General features: G+C 33.2%; 2 protein-coding genes across 2 annotated transcripts; both read right to left on the minus strand.

Annotated features, from left to right (window-relative positions):
• Positions 1-1,450: 1,450 nt before the first annotated feature.
• On the minus strand, positions 1,451-2,534 carry LOC121802759 (NDR1/HIN1-like protein 26). The gene has a single exon (XM_042202455.1). It carries the CDS (start codon positions 2,367-2,369, stop codon positions 1,749-1,751), a length of 621 nt encoding a protein of 206 aa, XP_042058389.1. The 5' UTR covers positions 2,370-2,534; the 3' UTR covers positions 1,451-1,748.
• Positions 2,535-12,871: 10,337 nt separating this feature from the next.
• LOC121742748 (two-component response regulator-like APRR5) lies at positions 12,872-16,677 on the minus strand. Its single transcript, XM_042135993.1, has 8 exons — positions 16,244-16,677; positions 15,292-15,453; positions 15,076-15,206; positions 14,822-14,980; positions 14,544-14,706; positions 14,174-14,465; positions 13,373-14,051; positions 12,872-13,264 (listed from the first exon to the last, which is right to left on the minus strand). The coding sequence occupies exons 1-8, from the start codon at positions 16,482-16,484 to the stop codon at positions 13,157-13,159; spliced, it is 1,935 nt and encodes a 644-aa protein (XP_041991927.1). The 5' UTR covers positions 16,485-16,677; the 3' UTR covers positions 12,872-13,156.
• Between the last annotated feature and the right edge of the window lie 6,288 nt (positions 16,678-22,965).

Here is a 22,965-nt window from a genome sequence, read left to right on the forward strand (position 1 = left end):
GCGTGATGATGCCCACTCGCCGGCCTGTGGGCGTCACGCATGGCGCCGGAGCGCACCACGTCGCCTCGGTGCGTGGCAAGACGTCTCGCCATTCGTCACAGCGGGACGGAACGGGATGGGGACGAGACGAGGCGCTGCAATGCGTCACACCGCCGTCTCGTCCCTTCGTGACGGAATACGGGCCACCCGTGTGACGTGTTGCGGGTGGCCTAAGACAACACAGTGGCCGATTTTAGGGAATAGGGGGCGGGTGACTTATTGGATCCTCCGAAGAACATAATTGTTTGTTCCGGGGATCTTATAAGATGACTTTTGAAAATCCATAAGTTAATTTGCCAAATAAAATTGACTTTATAACGCAAAAAGATAGGCATCATATTAGATAAAATGATAATTTGAGCATATTCCGACGAATCAAAGACGTATACTACCTTTTATGCAGATTTTCTTTTGTAGATGTTGTAACTTCTGTCACTCCACCAATTGGATTCAACCTCAAATTTTGTAGTAGTCAATTAGTCTTACTCAAAAGTTCGATTATTGCATGGGCAATAAGCTATCAAAAGTGTAGACAGAAGAGAATTTTGGAAATCCTCACTTATAAATTAGTACTATTTGTTAGGTTTGTTTAGGGATTCAAGGAGATATGAACATATCTTATCCTAATAGACTTGTGCTTGATAAAAATTAGCTCAATCTAATTATAATCTTTAAGCAATAATATTAATCAGTGTCATCAATATTGATCTAATAGTAGTAATATTAGATACATTGTGTATCTGTACAATGAAATGTAGTATAATCTTTCATATACACATCAACCACCACTTAGCACTTCCATTAACATGATGTAAGAGAAAAAGTGATTGATGATAGATTACCCAATCAACGTGTTATGGAGTTTGTTTTTACTATTTATGTATAAAGTAAACAGAGTTGGTACATTCAAAACTATGTCCCCTGCTCTAGCTATCTGACGTTGTGTTCGGGTGTGAATGAAAATTTGGAACTTGACTGCGTTGTTCATTTGTTTGTAGTAAGAAACTGCATTTTCCCTTGCTTAAAAAATCTTTTCACTTTTCATGGTCGACCCACCCTCCTAATAATACAACCCCAATTTTACAGAAAACTTTTAATATGCCACTTTTTGCCAAAAAAATATATCTACTTTCTGGTGGTTCGTGGAAATTAAAAAGGTGAAGGATTACTTTGCATTCTCTCTTGATTGTGTAGTATATATGACGCTAATATTTGACCAAACTCGGTCATATATTTTCTCAATTAGTTAGTGGTGTGAAATTGAGCCCATTTACTAGTACACTCTAAAAGCACTGAAGAGGGCAGGCATGAGAGGGACACAAACTACTCAATCAAGAAAGCAGCAAAATTTCCATTTCATACCTTTTTATCTTTACTGAAAAATCCCATCTACCACCAAATGGTAAAGACCAATAAGACACCATCAATCCCACTTGTTCTTTCTTCCATAACATACAAAACCATAAAAAGATTAGATACAATCTTCCCATCTTTATTATTATTATTATTATTATTATTATTATTATTATTATTATTATTATTATTATTATTATTATTATTATTATTATTATTATTATTAAGTAGTATATCTGTAATTAATTAATAGTAGCACAATTTCAACACTAAATCCACCAAGAAACCATAAGCTTATCAAATAATGAATGATGCATCAAGAATTAATCCATCATCTCCCCAGTCTCACATTCACATTACATAGAAGTAGAACACTGAGAGGTCTGCCTTGAACTCAATGGCGGCGAAGGTATAGTAGGCCCAAGCGGCATAATCGCCACGCAGTTGACAATGAACCGATACCTCCCCGAGACCAAAGTCCCCACTTTCCACCTCAGCTGCCCCATTCCCTTGATGCTCAAGGCCAGCCTCCCTGCCCCCTGATCGCGCTGCGCCTCATAGGCGAAGGACGGGGACACCGGGAGCTGGATTCCGACCAGCGAGGCGCTGAGGAGGTTGGTCTCGTGGCGGTCTTGGTAGAAGGGGGGGAGTGAGGTCTCTGGGGTGATCTTCTGGCCTTTGTAGGAGGCGTAGAGAAGGAACTCGTCGTAGTAGATGCCGAGTTTCGTGTTGGGATTGTGGGATTGGAGGGTGATTTGGATGGAGGAGTTGAGGAGGGATGGCCTGAGGGAGAGGTTGAGCTGGTTGATGTCGGCTTCCCTCAGTGAGAAGTGAGGCTTTGAGGGGTGGAGGATGAGCCAGATTATGAAGATCACAGATAGTAGAGAGAGGAGTAGTGTGGTGAGGTATAGGTAGAGCTTCTTGCTTGCTTTCTTGCTGGCGCAGTCTTTGGGGGATTTTTCACTGATTACAGTCATGATTTGCACAGAGAGAGAGCTTTTGGAGATTTCGTATGGTGAGGAAAGAAAGAAAATGTAAAGATGGGGGGTTGGTTAATAAAGGGCTTTTTTTCTTGGCAACCACTCTCAGTTCAAGATTTTGGAGTCGAGTGTAACTGTTTGCAACTTTGCATTTCTTCCTTTTTTCCAATAAAAATATTTGTAATTTGATGATGGTTTGATATTTCTAGCCATGGACTTGATTTACTGAGATTGGTGTAATTAGTTGATTTTTAATGAAGTTAGTTACTTTTGGTTGTTATCTGTTAATGATGAAGTTCCTTAACTCGTAGATTTTGCGTAGGCTGCCATGGGTGGTAATCCGCCTGCCGGAATTGATATCCGGTGTAGCTGTACGACATGTAGACAACGATTCGGAGGAAGAGATCACGATGAAAGCACCAATTGTTAAGGATGAAGTTCCTTAACTCGTAGATTTTGCGTCGAACGTCGCGGGAGCTTTTGCCCGTCGATCAATCCGGCGTCAAAATTATGATTTTGTGCGTTTTGCACGTTTGAAAGGAAAGAGAGTAAGAGAAAGTAAAATAGAAGGATAATTGATATTTCTTGAATGATAGAACTAAAGAACAATGTCCACTATTTCTAATAGTGGATACTAACTTAATGAGCAAGACAAAAGATATGAAAAAGATATGAAAATCCATAATTAACTAACTAAATAATTATAATAATAATAGCCGTATCATTATCTCACATTGTTAGCGGGATAGGACTCCCAAGCTACAAGCTACAAGCAACATATCAATAATGAATCATGAATATGCAGCCTCTCTTTAAAATTTACAGTATATTTTTTGACAAGTTATTTTCATGGGTTTAAGATTCCGATTGAGTTTCTTTAAGAATTATTGTTGGCAAAAGAAGTTACTTTTTCCAAGTGGTAGTAGCCATAAACCCAATAGCAAATAGCCTTTTTCAATTTTCAGTCCATAATTATGGTTAAGTAAGAAAGCTTGCAACTGTCAAAAGTCATGCATAGGGTTGCGTTAAAGATAGAACCATTCTTAAGTGTAGAACCTAGAACTCTACATATTTTATTCATTGGATGAGGAAAAAATGACGGTCAAGATTAAAAATCATACATATTAGACTATGTTTTCACGACATTCCGGACTCAACATGTGAAAAAACTCACATGTTGATGGAAGAATGAATGAAACGAAGAAGAGTCCATGCATGCTTTATTTTTTCACTTATCTGCATTCACCCATTAATAATAGTTTTGGTTGTAATGAGAAGTTTTTGTGCAAATCAACACCATTGGATTAAAAGATCTAACGACCTCCGTTTGGCATTTGTTCTACGTTTAAGAATGGTTCTACGTTTAAGAATGGTTCTATCTTGATCACAATCCTCTATATATATATATATATATATATATATATTACTCTTCTAAAACATGTCTGATTTTTTACGATTGAAATTCAAAAATTAGTGTAAATTGAAAGCAAGACATGGGGAATCTTAAAAAAATTGAACTATTATAGTTGCTTTTGGGTTAAGGAAAAATGTTTTCTAGGGTTTAGGTGAACATTACTTGACGACTCATCACTCTTCTAATCGCGCAGTGTTGAAAATTCTGTCACTTTTGGAATTTTGTGCTTGGGATGTTTATATGCACTTGGTGATTGAATTTGAGTGGTGTAGAGAAATTGTTAAAGATATGCTTTTTTGTTATTACTAGTAAAGAAGTTTTTAAATTTAGTTTTGTGAAATATGCATGATATATAGATGTTACACAAAAAAAAACAAAAAATAGATGTTACTAATACCTCAAAAATTATTACCGATATCATTAATTCTACAATTACATAATAATTAAAGCTCGAATTATTTATTTTTTCTATAACATCAAATTAATACTCCATCCGTCCCAAGTTACTTGAGTCGTATTCCTTTTTAGATTGTCTCAAGTTACTTGAGTCATTTCTCTTTTTGGCTAAAAATAAAACATTTAATCTCACCTACTTTATTCTGTCTTTTACTTTACTCTCTCTTTTTTCTCTTACTTTATTCTCTCATCTACTTTATTTAACTCACTAAACACTATTTTCTTAAATCTCGTGTAAAAAAGAAACGCCTCAAGTAACGTGGGACGGAGGGAGTATTAAAATAACAAATAAAACTTTCATCTTCATGTAATTTGTAATATAAATATAATATTTATAAAATCAAATTCAAACTAAATATGCATAACAAAATACTCCTATATAATACTGCTAAACATTGACTAAATAAGAGAAGTGTTTATGAATGATGCTTATATAAATATTACTCCGTACTATAAAATTTCTAGTAGTATATAATTACGTGTATATATAGGGGTGTATTAGGGTCCATAGAGCTCCTTAGTATAAAATACATCAATACTATAAAATACATCAATATCAAACCAGTTTTAAACGTTAAAACGCCGAACACCATCATTATAAGATAACATGTGTTCATTATAATGAACTAATAACAAATCTATAATGAACTTCAAAATTTTAAATTAAGCTAGATGATGTCATTGTTTTTAAATCTTTGAATTCCCTATAATGAACTAAAAATATTAAAGTTGTAATGAACTCCACGTTGTTTTATAATGATGTGTTTGGTGTTTAGCTTTTAAAATTAGTTTGGTATATAAAACAATATATATATATATATATATATATATATATATAGGGATGTATTCATTTCCTTTTCCTATATTTCCTCCTTTTTTCCTTCTTAATATCAGCCATTAGATTAGAGAAATGGACGGTCAAGATCAACATTGGGTAATTAATCCCGTGTTGCATTATTTGTCCTATTTTGTGCATTATGAGGGTACAATAGTAGTCTAATAATGGCTGGAAACCGCTACGAATAATGCACCACATGGTCACGAGTAATGCATATAATTGCCTATATAATGCACAATATGTGAACTGCAATGCATACGAATAAGATGTACCATGTTATGATGTTTGACACACGTTTCTTGTTTCCTCTAAGGGTTTAATAAGCTTAGGGGCTAGGGTATAGTACGTAGACATTACTAACAAATTGTTGTTATTGGAATATACGTATGTGCATTATTTGGTTTAGGTAGTGCATTATGTAGCTGTTAATTGTCATTATCTCAGTATATTATGCATTATTAGAGGTATTGTGTATATGGGTTAATCAACGGATTGAAGATTACATACGTGCATTTAGTAATGTCTACGTACTATACCTTAGCCCCTAAGCTTATTAAACCCTTAGGGGAAACAAGAAACGTGTGTCAAACATCATAACATGGTACATCTTATTCGTATGCATTGCAGTTCACATATTGTGCATTATATAGTTAATAACATCCATTACTCGTGATAATTTGGTGAATTATTCGTATCGTTTTATAATTTGTTATTAATGCGTACAACATGTACAACACAAGTCACATAATGGCTAAACCATGATAAATAATGCATAGAAATAGCTACATAATGTACAGATTCAATCAACTAATGAACATACAACTACCGCATTCACTCATTTACCCATGTACAACAACAGGCCTATAATGCCTAACACATAATGCACAACACTTCCTACAACAATGTATACATTCCATCGAATAATGCACGACATAATATAACATACACTCAACCAAATATCAAATCGGATACAATCTTCTCTCCAAATTCGCTCAATACACAATTGTCAACCAGTTATTAACTACAAACCTCAATAATAGACAGAACTCTAACACAAATGAACACGATTTTACGATTTACGAAAATCTCGACCAAAACAAGTGCGAAAAACATGAATCGACAATTAGGTGGTGTGTCAGCGGTGATAATCGGCGATAAACAGTGGGTATTACGAAAATTTGAAGCGTTAAAACCCTACCTTGTTGTCGACTCGAACTGGAAGTCGCGCGCGAAGGGAGTGAGTTTTCGACAGTGAAACGGCGGCGGAAGGTTGAATTAACAGCGAAAATCGACACTAAGGTTGATTTCCGGTGGATTGGAGTGGTTGCTAGGGTTTGGAAATGGGGGGGAATTCGGGGAGACGATGTTGAATCGTGGGTTTGAGGAGTGAGACGGTGGGAGTGAGAGAGCGTGGGTAGATGGAAGGTCTAAGAAAATCACGTTGAAATCTCGCTCCTTCCGTTTTAATTCCTCGTAGTTTTACAATTATACCCATATAATGCACAGAATGAGTCTAATAATGCAACACGGGATGATTTTGTGATGCTTCATCTAGTCCATCCATTCCATCAATCTAATGGTTGATATTAAGAAGGAACTTAAATCTAGGGAAGGAAAAGGAGATTAACACTACCCTATATATATATATAGACTCTTTTAATTTATGACAGATAATACTCATTATTTGTAAAGAAATGCAAGTTTGAGTGCAGTGAGGGACTATGACCATTTTACTATGAATTTTGAATAGGAATACTCCTTGGTCGACATGGAAATTACGGCAAAATCCTGATATATTACCATATTTTTGAGTTTGGGAAAGTTGTTGTCTTGCCCCCCATTCTCATGACTCATGAGTAGTGATTTCTCTTCTCGATTTAACTTTTCATGAATTTTGTCCATTTTAATGCATTTCCTTTCTCATTGTTGTTTTAATGCATTTCCTTCTCGTTTTAACTTCTCGATTTAACTTTTGCCCAATCACCCTACCATTGTTGTTTTAATGCATTTCCTTTCTCATTGTAAGGATTTTTTTTCTACATAACTACAAAAAAAAAACTCATCAAGGACGTTTTTTAATGCATTTAAGAAGGCTAATTAATTTGTATTTCTAAATATACAACCAACACTTCAAAAAAACATTTTTATTGTTGGTGTCTCAACTAAAATTAGAGAACGCAAGTGGAAGCGTCCTAAAATAACAAAAGATTAAGTTAAATCACCATTAAATTAAAGACAATTTCTTTTGCGTCCTAAATTGTTGTTATTTTTAAAAAATTTCCTATGCAAATAATTGCATCTCAAATTTTATGTCCTTAAAAAATAAGTTTGTTGTATACTTCCTCTGTCTGCGAATATGAGTTCCGTTTTCCATTTTGGTCCGTCCGCGAATAGGAGTCTCGGTTCATAATCTATCAATATCTAAAGGGACAGTTTTTGGGAGTCTATGTGGCACACATTTGAGCGGGAAAACTATTTATTGGGGAAAAAAAGGCAAATATTATTGGATAAAAATTGGCCCAATGAGATGCAGAAAAAAATGGCTTCTGTGAGAAGTTTAAGACATTTATAAACTTAACCATTCACTAACCCTGGCCCTCATTCTCTCTCTCTCAACTGGATTTCTCCAAAGACTGTGTTTATTCATTCATGTGAACTAATGTAAACTATTTTTTTGATTGCAGCTTATCTCATGGGAGTGAGTCAGCCCGGAATCCGTCGATCACTCCGGCGATAGACAAAGGTAGTATTTTTCAATCTACCCGTTTCTGAAAATTTGAACACCAAAATATCAAGTTTATTTTACAAATTCTGTAAAACATGAATATAATTAAGAGAAAGATTTCTCACCGTGAACAACGACAACGCCGGCATGAAGGAACAGAGAGTGACGGCAGCAAACCCAGCCACCTAATGCAGTAGCTGTCGGGGGCCGCAGCGGCAACAACTGGGGTGGGGCGTGAAACCGAGAGAGTTATGACACAATGGCGAGAAGAAGAAAAGTAGACGAAGGAGAAAAAGAAAAGCAGTGGAAAACGGTAGGCGGCTGACCGAGAGAGCTGCCGGAGGCGGCGGCTGGCCGAGGTTGGTGCGAAGTAAGCAGGCGTGAAGTACGGCGGATGAACTGGCGATGCAGGGCGGTGGAGCGACGAGGCGGGTGGAAGGAGCGGCTGCGCGTCGGGGCGGGTGGAAGGAGCGGCGGTAGTAGCATATTCAATTGGGAAGAGAGAGAGAGAGATAGGGGGTAATGGAGGCGCCTCTTGTGTGTGAAGAAGTATTAGGGTTAGATTAAATATTAATTTATGTAGTTAAATATTTGGGCTTTTTTTTCAGGCCTTTTTATGTATTTTCTACAATAAATAATAATAGTGATATAATAATTTTATACTAATTGATATTCTCTTTTTAGTGAAGGGGGTTTAATTTGGTTGTTGGGACTTGGGACGATTAATTTATTTTATATCTGTCAAATTTTTAATAAATTAAGCAATATCCATGGCCAAAAATAATTGTTAATAAAATATACTCCATGCAATAATAATTTGTTTTTTACTGAATAATATAATAAACTTAGTTAATTTCTCAATTAATATTACACACTAATATTAATTTTATGATAATAAATTTAATATGAAACTAAAGTACATAAATTAATTTTAATTATTCTTGAGTTTAACTGAATATTAAAATAATACTCCTACTATTTTTATATGGAGTTGTAGTATGTCATTGAAGTGTTTTTGCTCTATGTATTATATATTTTAAAGTGTTTAGTTAATATTTATTTAAAAATGTATAGTTAATTAATTAAAATATTTTTTGAATTATCTAATATGAGTATATTGTTATTGTACGTTTCTTATTCCAATTTCTACTCTTTGATCTTTAATCACACATATTTTCTTTATTTGTATATTTATTCTAATTAACTTATATTCTTTGATCCTTAGTTACACATATTTTTTTTGTCATTAATTTTATTGTTTTTACTCCACTTGGATCATAAATTAAAATTGTATATAGATAATACATCCATTAAGGAGTAGTACATTTTTTTTAAAATCTTCACATTGCTTTGAGTTCTTCTTTTCTATATTTTTGTTATATTTTGTATTCATTATTTGGGCTTTAGTTTAGCCTTTTTAGGTATAAAGTGGGTTTAGTGGGTTGGATCTAATGGAGGATTTTAGATTTAAATAATTTGTAATTGTAAATTTTTATTTGAATAGAGTTTTAGTTTGGGTGTTGGGTTCTATTATTATGTATTTTAAATTTTTTATGTATTGGGCTTTGTAAATATATATTTTTTAAATTAAATTCTTTTTCATTAACTTTGATTTAATTTATTAGATTATATAATATTTTTAAGAATCTTACTTATATGTTTTTTAATACTTCTAATTTATTGAAATAAACATATATATAATATAATGTATATAGTATTATGTATTAAAATAATAATGATGAGGAAAATCGAAATCCTTTATATCAATACTTATTTCCATATTACTAATCAAACTAAATGACAACACAAATATATAATCCTTTGTCTCATCCTATATTTACTTAATTGGAAATTTTAATATATTTTAGATAGTCGTATATATTTTCATAATATATTTTAATTAGTTTCCAATTAATTAAACAATACTATAAAGTTTATCGAATAAATTATGAAATTATATGAAATTATAAATATTTAAAATTAATCCAAAAAGTTTGTATGAGTAGGAGTTCAATTAATGTTAAATAAAACTCCATTTGTAATTTAGACTAAAGATAATACTAAAAAGAGATTTTACAAATATGTAAGAATAAAAATTAAACACAAAAAGTTGAATTTTTATTCTTACAAATTTGTAAGAATAAAAATTAAACACAAAGTTTGTATGAGTTCTTATAATATAAAGTGTAGTATAAATTTTAAGTGATGAACTGTTATCACTTATTTTAAGTGATAATTAACTTTTTATATGTATACATGGTGGAAATAAAAAATTATTTTTTTCGTGTGCAAAATTTGCATTTAATCTTAGGTCATGCATATCAAGTTATTCCATGGTCTGAAATTAAACATAAGAAAATAAGTAGTCAGCTAAGATGTAGTAATTAATTAAGAAAATATTTTAAAAAATCAACTTTTTGTGTTTAATTTTTATTCTTACAAATTTGTAAAATCTCATTTTAGTATTATCTTTAGTCTAAATTACAAATGGAGTTTTATTTAACATTAATTGAACTCCTACTTTAGATGTAGTTTGATGAAGTTAATTAGTTTATAATCTTTTTGGATAAATATGATGTTCGTGTTTATTTGATTGAGCTCTGATAGTATATCCAAGTTTGATACAATCTCTAATTATTTTGCTGAATAATTTGAAGTCGTTTCGTATTCCTAATCATGCATAGCTTTTGAAGGTTGGTTTCCATGTTTTGTTGATAAGGAACATTGATCATTCTAATGAGTTGTGTAATGGAACTTTGTTGATAATCACACGTTTTGGTAATCATGTTTTCGAGGCGAAAGTTTTGATTGGTCATAACGTTAGTGAAAAAGTTTTGATTCTTATAATTTCTTTAACTTCTGATCCAAAATTGTCATTCAAGTTTTACGCACTGTCAATTCCCTTTGACTATTGTCTCATGGGTGATTTAATTTGAAATATTTTAGTACGCAACCGTTGTGATTAAAGACATTAAGGTTACTATTGTTAATATTTTAATTATAATATCCGTGTTCCAAATTATTCATCATTTTGTATTACCATTTGCATTATGGGTATATAAAGAGGATAATATGGAAGCGATTGATAATTTTTTTTATGTCAACGTATAGATAGAAATATTTAAGTGTGCAAATGTGATTATAAGAATTTTGTTTAATGCTACATAAGATTATGTAAATATATATTTCCACATGCATAGAATTTATTTTTTGAATACATATGTTTTGTTGATTAAAATTAATGAACTATTTATTTATTTAAATTATATGATTTTTTCGTCTCATATCCTCATTTGCACATATATTTTCTTTTATTTATATATCTTATTCTAACTAACCCACTATTTATCATTAATCGTGTATCTCATGTTTGTCATTTGTTTTATTTTATTTTACTCCACTCATATCATAAATTAATATTGCATAAAATCGTTTGCCAAACATAAATATTACATTGCTCTTTTTGTTACTGTTTATAATATTTTTAATCCTTTATAATGTTATGAATACTTATTATAATTAACATATTTTTTTAATCATAAATATTATTAATTCTCTTTATCCACTTTTTTTTTATTTTTCTTATCTTAAAATTTAACTTCATTATTTAAAAATCTTATGCCCCGTGCATAGCACGGGTGATAACACTAGTTAATATAAATGGTAAAGAGACCCCACATTCCACTAACTTCATCCCCTCACATATTATTTAAAACTAATATATACAAGTGGAGCATATATTCCACTAACTTTCTTCCACCCACTTTTCTTAAGAGCATCTCCAAGGGGAGAAGTAAATGTAGAGGTAAAGTTATATAACTACCATATTTACCTTTTCTCCATGAAAAATCATTCTCCAATGGGAGAGGTATTTGAGAAGGTATTGTACATTTTTCCCATTTTGAAGAGGTATCTTTACCTCTCCATCAATAGAGAGGTAAAATCTTATAACTATCATATTTGCCTTCTTTTCATGAAAAACAATTCTCCAAGTGAGAAGGTATTTGAGAAGTATTATATTTTATGTTTTTTAATGCATTTTGTACTATTATATTTTTTTTAAAATGATTTACCTTTCTATATACCTTTTTCCTTTAGAATGTGTTATTTTTTGGAAGGGTATATTTCACTTTATGAGAAGGTAAATAGTTAATATAACTCTTTCATTTACCTCTCCTTGTTGGAGATGCTCTAACATTTCTTAAAACCCGTTCCGAAAAGAAATGAGACTCCTATTCGCAGATGGAGAGAGTATTTAATTATAGTGAACTCGAACATAATTACTACCACCTACTTGTATAAAACCCATTAATACCTCTTTAGATTATAAACCAAGTATTCTTGAAAGAATATCATAATTAATCTTGGGTTTAATTAATGACTATGGTTTTAGTTTACCATAATGCTTTGCTTTGTATTATTAGGTAGATCGAATTTTTGCAGTTGTTATTCAAGAGAAAAAAGAAAAAAAATCTGGACATTGGAAGCTGGCACTTGGCACCATTGACAATGACAGTGCATGAATGATGTGAGATTAATATCGCTACACAATTGTGGGTTCCCATCAGATAAGGCTATGCCACTTTTTGCCTCCAAATAATACTATTCCCACCTTCACAACTAAGATGATATATTTTCCTTTTTTTTGTTCGTCTCAATTAAGATGATACATTTTTTTTGAAAACTTTATCTCTCCAATTAATACACTCAACCATTTTTTCTCACTCGTATTAAAATATTTATCTTTCTTTCTCTCTCTATTTTAATATTTACACCACATTTTCTCTCTTCAATTAAACACTTTAACCTATAACTCCTAAAATATTGTGTCGGCCAAGAAATATGTCATCTTAGCCGAGACGGAGGGAGTACTATTTTTGTGTTTAACTTTTGCTTCCTATCTGAATGTAAACAATCTACAACTGTTGACCTCTACCATATAGTACTACTTACGTGTTGATTTTGTGAGGGCGGAATGTGTTCCAAAAGATATGAAGTAACAATATAGACTGACTAAATAATACTGATAATATTTCATCCAGCTCCACTTCAAAACACTAAAATCATAATAAAATCAAATTTGATAAACCTTGATTTACTTATACTACAGATATGAACCTACACAACTTAGTTAATGTATAGATGCCTAAAAATGAGGCAAAAAAAGAAAAAAGAAAAAAACATGTGCAAACAGTTGTCTTCACCATTAGTTGGTCCACCTAGCTAGCTTGTACATCAGCTCTCTAATACATACATCAGGTAAAGAATTAAGAGATGCCAAATTTTCTAACTCATATCATATCACACTACATGTTACTGCCAAAACTTGTTCAATCTTGCTCCTGCTGTAGCTAACCAGCCGATGAGCTTCCAGGTTGATCTGTTGGCACTTGTCGGACAAACTGTCCTTTTACACGAGGACGCTGCTCAGCCAGCTTCTTTCTGCTTTCATACCGCACCTGTTTCAAAATCGAATATTGATTATGAGAAAAGTAAGGTTGTAGCAACAAATAGTGTCATAGTTTTCAAGACTTGGGAATAGATGCTGTTTTGGAAGATCAATGTACCTTCTTTTCAAAGCATCTGTCTTTCCTCTTCTGGCGGAATTTTGTTAGGGCTGCCTCTCTTTGCATTGCTCGATGAGAGGGTCCATCGTGAACATGAAAGCTCTCTTCATGACAGTTGATCGTGCCATTACATCCAGAAACTTGACTGTGATGTTGGCTCATATTGCCATTGCATAAACTTCTATTAGCACTCTGATTCGTTCCATGCGATACGAGGCCCTGATCCTCCAACTCTTCAACTCTGTTGCCCTGTTTGTTTTCTGTCTGATCCACAGAGTTGCTGTTTCTCTGGTCTGCAGGGCTGTGTAGTTGCTGAGAAGTCGAGGGCTGATGGTCCGACTGAAAGAAAGGATTCCACTGTGGGAAGGGTTCTGAGTGGTGAGTTGTACCTTGACTAGGCAGTGATGGAGACCCTGACGGGGGCATCACAGAACCATAAGGGCTACTCACATTCCCAAACCCTACGCCTCTAACAGGAATCGGGTGAGATATGTCTCGATTTTGAGAGTAGGAGAATGTGAATTCAGGCCATCCTGTTTGGACAGAAGGCATAGAAGGTGAGTTCAGTGTTGGGCCACGAGCGTCAGGATTATAATCGACTGGTTTCTCCGAGCTTATCCCAATGTCATTGTATTGATTGCAAGTGCTGGGACTGAGCTGCAACGGCTTGTTTATGTATCTGCCAAAGAGTTGTTTCTTCATCAGTTTATGAAGTTTCGACGAATGACATACTAAAGAGAATCACTACTACATTCAAGAAACGATGATGGATAAAGGAGAAAAGGGTGCATGTTAACTGACCTAGAAAATGCAGAAGCATCAGAGTGGTTTAACCTTTGCCTGTCATCATTTACTTGACTCACAAGATGAGATCTTCTCAAAGACAGATCCAACATAGGCAAAATGTCTAACTTGTTTGCACTAGAAATCGAAGCAGCAATCGCAAGAGTGCCTTTGAGGTGACTATCAAAAGTTCCAATCAAATCAATGGCCTCTCTTAAAAAGTATTCAGTCTGTTCCTGATTATGATCACAACTCTTGTCTTCTCGTGTCACTGTGTGATCAGCATCCGATTTGGCCGCCACTTGCAATCCTATAACCAAATTGGTTGGTAAAAGCCCATGGAGGTGAATTCATACAAGGAAGAGTGGTAAATCTAACAGAACATTACCTTCGGTCTCACCATCACGAGTCCACTTTTTACTATTTTGTTGATGGCATTCTTCCTGCCTGGGAGTACTAACGCCATCCGAAAGGCACTTAGGGCTTTCACGTTTCGAGGGCTTGCCTTCATCTTCTTCTTCAGTTTCTGATCCTGGTTTTGTGCACGAACTCTGCAGTTCAAATAAGCGGTTCTATGAGTCTCGTGTTAGTTGAAATCATCCATTGTAGATGATCCAAATTTTAACTAATGATGGATAGGATAAAGTGTAGAGAAACCAAAGATACCTGAGCATCATTTCCTTTCTCGGTGCCCTCTTTGTTTCTCTGGATACATGACATGTAACCACTAGAACGGTTGCTTGTAGCATTGTTCTCAGCAGTCGCTTCATCCTTCTCTTGAGCTACACTCTCATCAGGAGGTCCCGGTCCAGCAGCAGTGCTCGACTAGCATAATACAACACAAAAATGATTAGTTTTTAGTACAGGATAGAAAAAGAACAATTTCTTGGAGAAAAAAACATGGGACAGAATCAACTTACAGCTTGTTTCCTCCAGACATGCTGCCACAAGTTCCTGAGCTCGTTTTTCCTGACTGGCTTGACAAGAAAGTCGGTTGCACCTCTCAACATGCATTTGTAAACTGTACTAACTGAGTCTTGTGAAGACATCACTGCCCAATACCAATAAAATGATGTAAGAATACATGAAGTAATTGCAAGGAATATCGAAAGGTTTTCCAAGTAGAACGTACTCACTTATTACTGGAATGTTTTTGCAGACGTTGTGCTCCATGATTAAAGTGAGAAGGGCGAATCCAGAGATTGATGGCAATTCAACTTCAGTCAAAATGAGGTCTATGTTATGGGGTCTTGCTTTCAGAACCTCCCAAGCTTTTAATCCATCACCAACTGCAGCAACTGTTTCACAAAAAAACATAGTTTAGTTTGCAAACAATAACAATCCAAAACTGCTTCTAACTATTGGTGCCATTATGATTTATGAGTGATACTATCCGACAAATTTAGGCCAGACACAGAACGTCAAAGAAATACTAGGAACTCAAGAAATTCAGGAAATTAATAGATGTGGAAATTCTAGAAATAAAAACTGACAACAATAGATGTATCAAACTGTCAATGATTGATGAAAGAAAATTTTGTCTTAACTCCACTTAAAATCACAATGTTTGAAGAAACTTGCGATTTTACAAAATGTGCAATCTTAACGACTCAACTATTTATTTTTTGCAAATCAAGTCATGGGGGAAATTTTCCAGAAATTTGCCAAGTGACTTGAACTACAAAAATTGAAAAGTGCTTATGAAACCAGTACGGTCTCAATCAAGGTCTTCCTTTTATAGTAGCTAAACCTGAAATCTTCTGAATATCACAATTCTAGCAAGCTAAAACATAATTAACTCAAAAGATTTACACAAAATTTCAGGATCGATACACTGGAACCATCTAGTGAGAATTTTTCTTCAAGACATTTTCAGGCACACAAAACAATTACTTAAAACCCAAAATTCACTGCGTAATCACGAATTTAAAGATTAACAGCCACAAGATTCAATCTTGGACAGAAAAATAATTGAATAAATCCCATCACAGCCATAAACAGTCACATTCCTCAAACCCCAGAAATCAAAATTCCAACTTTTTTTACTCTGTAAAAATAACTTCGTGATATTCCGAAGTGAAAACGAACCTCTGTAACTGCATTTCCTGAGAAGTGCAGAAATAATCTGCCTTGTGGAATCATCAGCCTCTACCAAGAGAACCCTCACCACCATTTTGGGGAGGAACCTCTCCCATCTCACAGTCTCAGCTGCATCTTTCTTATTATTAATTCTGCCCTTTTCACCGACTCTTTCCATCTCCGTTTCGACCCCTGTTTCTCGAACTTGCAATTCCATTTCATTTTCACCGCTCATCACAACTTCTCCCATTCCCCTTTTCTTTCCAGACTTCAATCGATTAACTGTTCAACTTGGAATATCCGAAATTTGTTTACGACTCGACTCGTTTACTATAAATGCTTTTGTATAAATTCATTTTTAACTCAAAATATCTAGAATTGGAGACCCGCAATTCTTGAATTTTGATCCTGTGGAAGTGGTGGCCTTCCTATTGGCTATTGTATCTGATGGCTCACATTTCTTCTAGTATAAGTATTCATTGGTTGGATCGTTTAGATATTTTTCAATGTTTTCTGGTTTATCCCATCATTCATGAAAATTATAATTAACACCATAAAGTTAACAAATTATTATTTTAAATATGTAGTTTGATTTTGCTAACGTTTTATGCATAAATTATTGTGGTTAATGCTATTATTGTGTGATTTTTTTCTTTTGCATATTTACACTAATATGTTTCACTTAAATTTTAAAATGCAATTAATTGTAACTCGTATGTTATTGCAAGGAGTATTACATTAAAATTGTAAATCATTTTGAAAATTATAGTGATATTAAAATCAAGACTTTGTGATTTTTCATTTTTTGAACTTGTGGGAGGTTTATAGAGTGATGAGTTGAAAGATGTGTAAATTTCTCATGTAACTAAACTTCAACAATTTCCAATTGGGGGTGCATTTCTAGAATTTTGATAACTTATGGGCAATTGAGTGAATATTCATAGTTGCTTAGTTAGTATAAATATCTAGTGATATTTATACTAAAATAATGAATGGCCGAAATTCGCCACGTCCTTCCCAATCAAAAAAAGTAAGGCGCCATTGGTTTTCAGTTTTCACCATTATTTTTTTGTTTTTTTTTTAATTTTATCAATCTCTAATTTAGTTGGTGGTACAAATATAAGAGTGTGGGGGACCATTGGTCTATGTTAATAAATTCCAATTAGAATAAAATACCTTTAACAAGATATTTAAGCAAGGCGCACAAGTTGTCGCGTGGGCCCCCCCACGAGAAAGAAGATATTTTTGGTTTCATGGATACAAAATCAACACGTGGATCTGGGCTTTGATGTATCTAATTTGTGGCTCTGGTTTGTCCAATGCTTATCTTCCACATCAAACTCTCTTCAAAGAAAAGAAAAAACTTCAAGCCCTTATTGCTCTCTTCTTTTTCCTTTTTCAATGATTACTTTTTCTATAATTTGGGATTAAAAGGATGACTTGACAAATGGGAAGTTGGAAAACCGAAACAATGTTTAATTTGGTGGGTCGTATGCCACACATTATTAGTGGGACAAGTTAGAACGTGGCACACATTTGATGCTCTTGACATTTTTCTCAAATATTAACATAATAATAATATCAACAAACCGCATCTTCTCAATATTATTAATAACAATAATATATGATGCAGAAAGAAATATGATTAAATTATCAATAAAAATTAGACAGTGGTAATAAATGTATATAAATTCTACATATATAAACAAATTCCATGTATATAAATTAAAATTTAGATATTGCTTTAGGAGTATTATCTATGTAGAGTTTATGCACGTTTACTTATATTCATTGATTAATGTAAGTTTGGAGTAAAGTGCCAACCAGCTTGTGAAATTTTGATTGTAAAGAACAAAATATCCTGAAAGATATTTATTTTCTTACGTGGATCAAATTTGAGTGCATAAATGAGAAAAGAAGATTAAGGTCCATATTTATTTATTTTCCAACATAGTCGCCCCTCCGTCTCTCTAATTGATTTCTCTTTCTCCACCTCCCAACTTGCCCAATTATTCCATGATTTTTATTTTATTTTCCAAGAAATGTTGTGGTATTTCATCGTACGAAGTGTTGATCTTTATGATGATTTATATTGGTACACCAAATTTCAAGTTGCAAAAGTGATAAGAACATAATACACGTCACAAAAAAAATGAAAACGGATAATATTAGGACTATATATGATTTATAAATATATATGGCTTTTATTTATTTTAAATCAAAATTACACTTGCCATTGATTCCAGAATTTACATAGTACTATAAGTCTATAATAGTGGTAGTATTTGGCTCTAGTTCAACCTTGATGGTCTAAATGTGACTACAATACTCCTTTTTGAACGGGTGACTATCGTAATCGAAATGATATCAATTGCATCTACATATTTACTAGGAGTAATATTTATTTAAAACACTGTATGAAATACGATATGTTGGTTTGTACCAACTCTAACCACAACCCAAGATGTGTTACAATGTGTAAATGAGCAATTGGTTTGTATTGGTAATTAGCATCTGCACAAGTGCATTTGATAATCTCAAAATCATTCTTTGGTGAGTGAGAACGTCGCACACTTAAAACTTAAAAGACTGCAAAATTTACTACTGCCTTGGGTTTAATTAAAATTAAGGTGTTAAAAGTTATAAAGATGAGAGAGTAAAGTGAAAGAGAGAGGAAGAGAGGGTAAAGTATGAGAGTAGATAAAGTTGTTGGCAAATAAAAAATGATTCAACTAACTTGAGACAATCCATAAAGGAATATGACTCGATTAGCTTGGAACGGATAGAGTATTATAGATAATACATAGAAATAGCTCGACACCTATGCAGACAAAAATTATTTGATATTCAAAATTTGGGTCTAGAATTCTTCTTTTTTTAGTTGATGTAGCACAGTAGTAGTAACTCAATAACTCATGGATGGTCGCAAATACTATGTCAATGTCCCTTTTATGTTAACGAATTGCAATAAATTTATGATCCATAATGGATCGTTCAAATATCCACGTAGTGGCCTCTCTAAAATAACTTGTTTTATTGTGGTTGTTGGTACATAACTTATTCGTGTTGGATTAACACGAATCACTTAAATGGACACATATTTGAGTTTTTGAAAATATGAATATTAAAAAAAAAAAAAGGGGGTGGTGTACCATTCAAAAATATCTATATGTGACATGGAAGACAAGGCCTATCCATATTCGATGAAAAGTGGGCCTTAAATCTTCGGCCCATTTCACCACACGCCAAAATGATATGTGCCCATGTGTCACTGTGTCGCCGCGGCTAGAAAAAAATATATTCCGTACTGCTACTTAGGGATGTCAATCGGGCCAACCCGTTCGGGTTGTTGGGCTATTCGGCTTATGCTTTTTTCGGGTTATAAAAGTTCGATCCTAATCCTAACCCTTCGGGTTTCGGGCTAACCCACCGGGTTATTCGGGCCAATGCGTATTTTTAATTCTTTTAATATTTTTAAAAAAATAATACGTACTTTAAATTTTCTTTAATTATATACATATTTTTAATTAATCATTGAACAATGAAATACATATTTTTAATTTTCATTAATATTTTTAAAAAAGATTAAGTTATTTAAATTTAAATAACTTATTCATTACATAATTATTTACAAAATATCTATCAATAGTATGTTTATGTTTATGTTTATGTATTTAAAACATAAATCAACACTTTGTTTCAAAATTCAAACATAAATCAATTCGTAGAAAATTGAATAAAATTTTCATAACGTGAGAGGTGCATCGTAGATGTAACAAAAATATTTTAAATTGTTAAATAGTGAATTATCAAGATGCTAGCTAATTGGAGTAACTCTAAGTTTTCTTGAATTATGATTGGTCAAATTTAATTTATTCCAGCTGTAAATAAGTCAAATAATAATTTATCTTTGTTTTAAGAATCATCAAAGTACGCATAATTCAATGACGAAGCGGCGTCAAAACACTTTGCACTATTATATTGGAAATATACTAAAAGAAAGCTTTTATATACGAGTATTTATGAATCCATGAACCACATAGTGATTTTTTTCGTGATCTTATATAGTCGGTTGACGTATTTGGATTTTGCATGGTTTTAGAGGGTTGCCTTAGATGATTTTGATTATATTTCTATATTTTGGTATGTTTACATGTTTGTTGAGAAATGATAGAAAATGGATTAGAAAATGTACACAAAATATGTGGATATGCAGCAACCTTGTTTGAGTCAATGTTTCTCGCGATTTTGAAGTCTGACAAACCTCTAATGCATATCATTCTCTTCGTCTTCGAAAGAGCTTCGCGTGGATATATTGCACGCCTCAATCGGAGCTTTGTAGATAAAGTTATGACCGTTACAAAAACTGCTCGCTGTGCAGAAGCCTTCAATCCGACCGGCCGACCCGTAACCCAAACGGGTTAGCCCGCCTAACCCGACAACCCGAACGGGTCAGCCCGAATGGCCCGATTTTAAATTCGGGCTGCGAAATTACAACCTTAACCCTGTATTTTTATCGGGTTATTCGGGCCGGCTCGCAGGTTCCGGGTTACATTGACATCCCTACTGCTACTGCACTAGTAAAAATATACATTTCGGGCTATTTCATCGAGTTCGAGCAAAAAAAAGAAAAAATATTTAAAAAAATGTTTTGTAGTTAAAATTATTCTTTATAAAATAATTCTAAGTTTTAGATATTTTTTCCTACTTAGTTTTAGAATTAAATAAAATCTTTAAATTTTCATGATTTTCAATAGGGCAATTTGCATATAAATTCATGAATTTTTAAAATAGTTGGTTTTTCCGTGAACTTAAATGTTGCACGAAAAATCATTAATATTACCAGACTGTGTAAATTTCCATCCGACCCGACTCGATAGATTTCCGACACAAACTGATCCTGCGTGGCGCGCAGGAAATGTGACTTGGCAAAACTCCACTAATTCTGATAGTTTACCTTCTATCCTTGCAATCTATGACCCTGGGCTTATCACAAATATACAAGTAGCACAAATGAAAACATACGAATCGAATTCAATATACAAATCGACATAAACATACAAATCGAATTTAACATAAAAGTAACATTAATTCCACAATTTGAATTGAACCATAAATTTGTCATTTGTCAAGTCACGCCTACGGCGCGCCACCAGTTGCGGATCCAGGATTTTTCGTTTGAGGGTACGATAAATAATTTTAACGATTCGAAGCTTCAAAATCTGACGAATTTAATATTTTATTTAATTTTTTCTTGCACAAAATCAATAATTGTAATTTTAATAAAACAAATATTATGTAGATGTGCATTAAAAGAAAATCGGAAAGATAAAAACTAATTATATATTATGATGAAACATGCATTACACGAGAATGTGTGTGAATTGTGTTGGTTTTTAATCCAATAGAATATTTTTAAAAATACTAATCCAATAGAATATTTTTAAACATACTAAAAAGATAAATAAAGTATAAAAATACATATTATTGAAATACAGAAATATATATATATATATATATATATATATATATAGGGGAGCGTTATTCTCCTTTTCACATCTTAGATCATTTTTCCTTCTTAATATTACGCGTTAGATCTAAGGCATCAACGGATCAGATTGATTCTATAAAACTGGTTCCGTGTTGCATTATAGAAGGTGGTTGTATGCATTACAGGGTTATTATTGACATTTAACGGAAAAGTAACTGCCACATTTTGGTATCTGCGAATAATGCACCACATGGTCACGAGTAATGCATATAATTGACTATATAATGCACAATATGTGAACTGCAATGCATACGAATAAGATGTACCATGTTATGATGTTTGGACACACGTTTCTTGTTTCCCCTAAGGGTTTAATAAGCTTAGGGGCTAGGGTATAGTACGTAGACACGTATGTAATCTTCACATGGTAACGAGTAATGGATATAATTGACTATATAATGCACAATTTGTGAACTGCAATGCATACGAACAAAATGTGCTGTGCTATGATGTTTGACACACGTTTCTTGTTTCCCCTAAGGCTTTAATAAGCTTAGGGGCTAGGGTATAGTACGTACGCATTAATAACAAATTATAAAACGATACGAATAATTTACCAAATAGTCACGAGTAATGAATGTTATTAACTATATAATGCACAATATGTAAACTGCAATGCATACGAATAAGATGTATCATGTTATGATGTTTGACACACGTTTCTTGTTTCCCCTAAGGGTTTAATAAGCTTATGGGCTAGGGTATAGTACGTAGACATTACTAAATGCACGTATGTAATCTTCAATCCGTTGATTAACCCATATACACAATACCTCTAATAATGCATAATATACTGAGATAATGACAATTAACAGCTACATAATGCACTACCTAAACCAAATAATGCACATACGTATATTCCAATAACAACAATTTGTTAGTAATGTCTACGTACTATACCCTAGCCCCTAAGCTTATTAAACACTTAGGGGAAACAAGAAACGTGTGTCAAACATCATAACATGGTACATCTTATTCGTATGCATTGCAGTTCACATATTGTGCATTATATAGTTAATAACATCCATTACTCGTGACAATTTGGTGAATTATTCGTATCGTTTTATAATTTGTTATTAATGCGTACGTACTATACCCTAGCCCCTAAGCTTATTAAACCCTTAGGGGAAACAAGAAACATGTGTCAAACATCATAACACATCACATCTTGTTCGTATGC

This window comes from Salvia splendens, chromosome 1 (genome assembly GCF_004379255.2).
Source record: "Salvia splendens isolate huo1 chromosome 1, SspV2, whole genome shotgun sequence".
In the NCBI taxonomy this organism is placed as follows: Eukaryota; Viridiplantae; Streptophyta; class Magnoliopsida; order Lamiales; family Lamiaceae; genus Salvia; species Salvia splendens.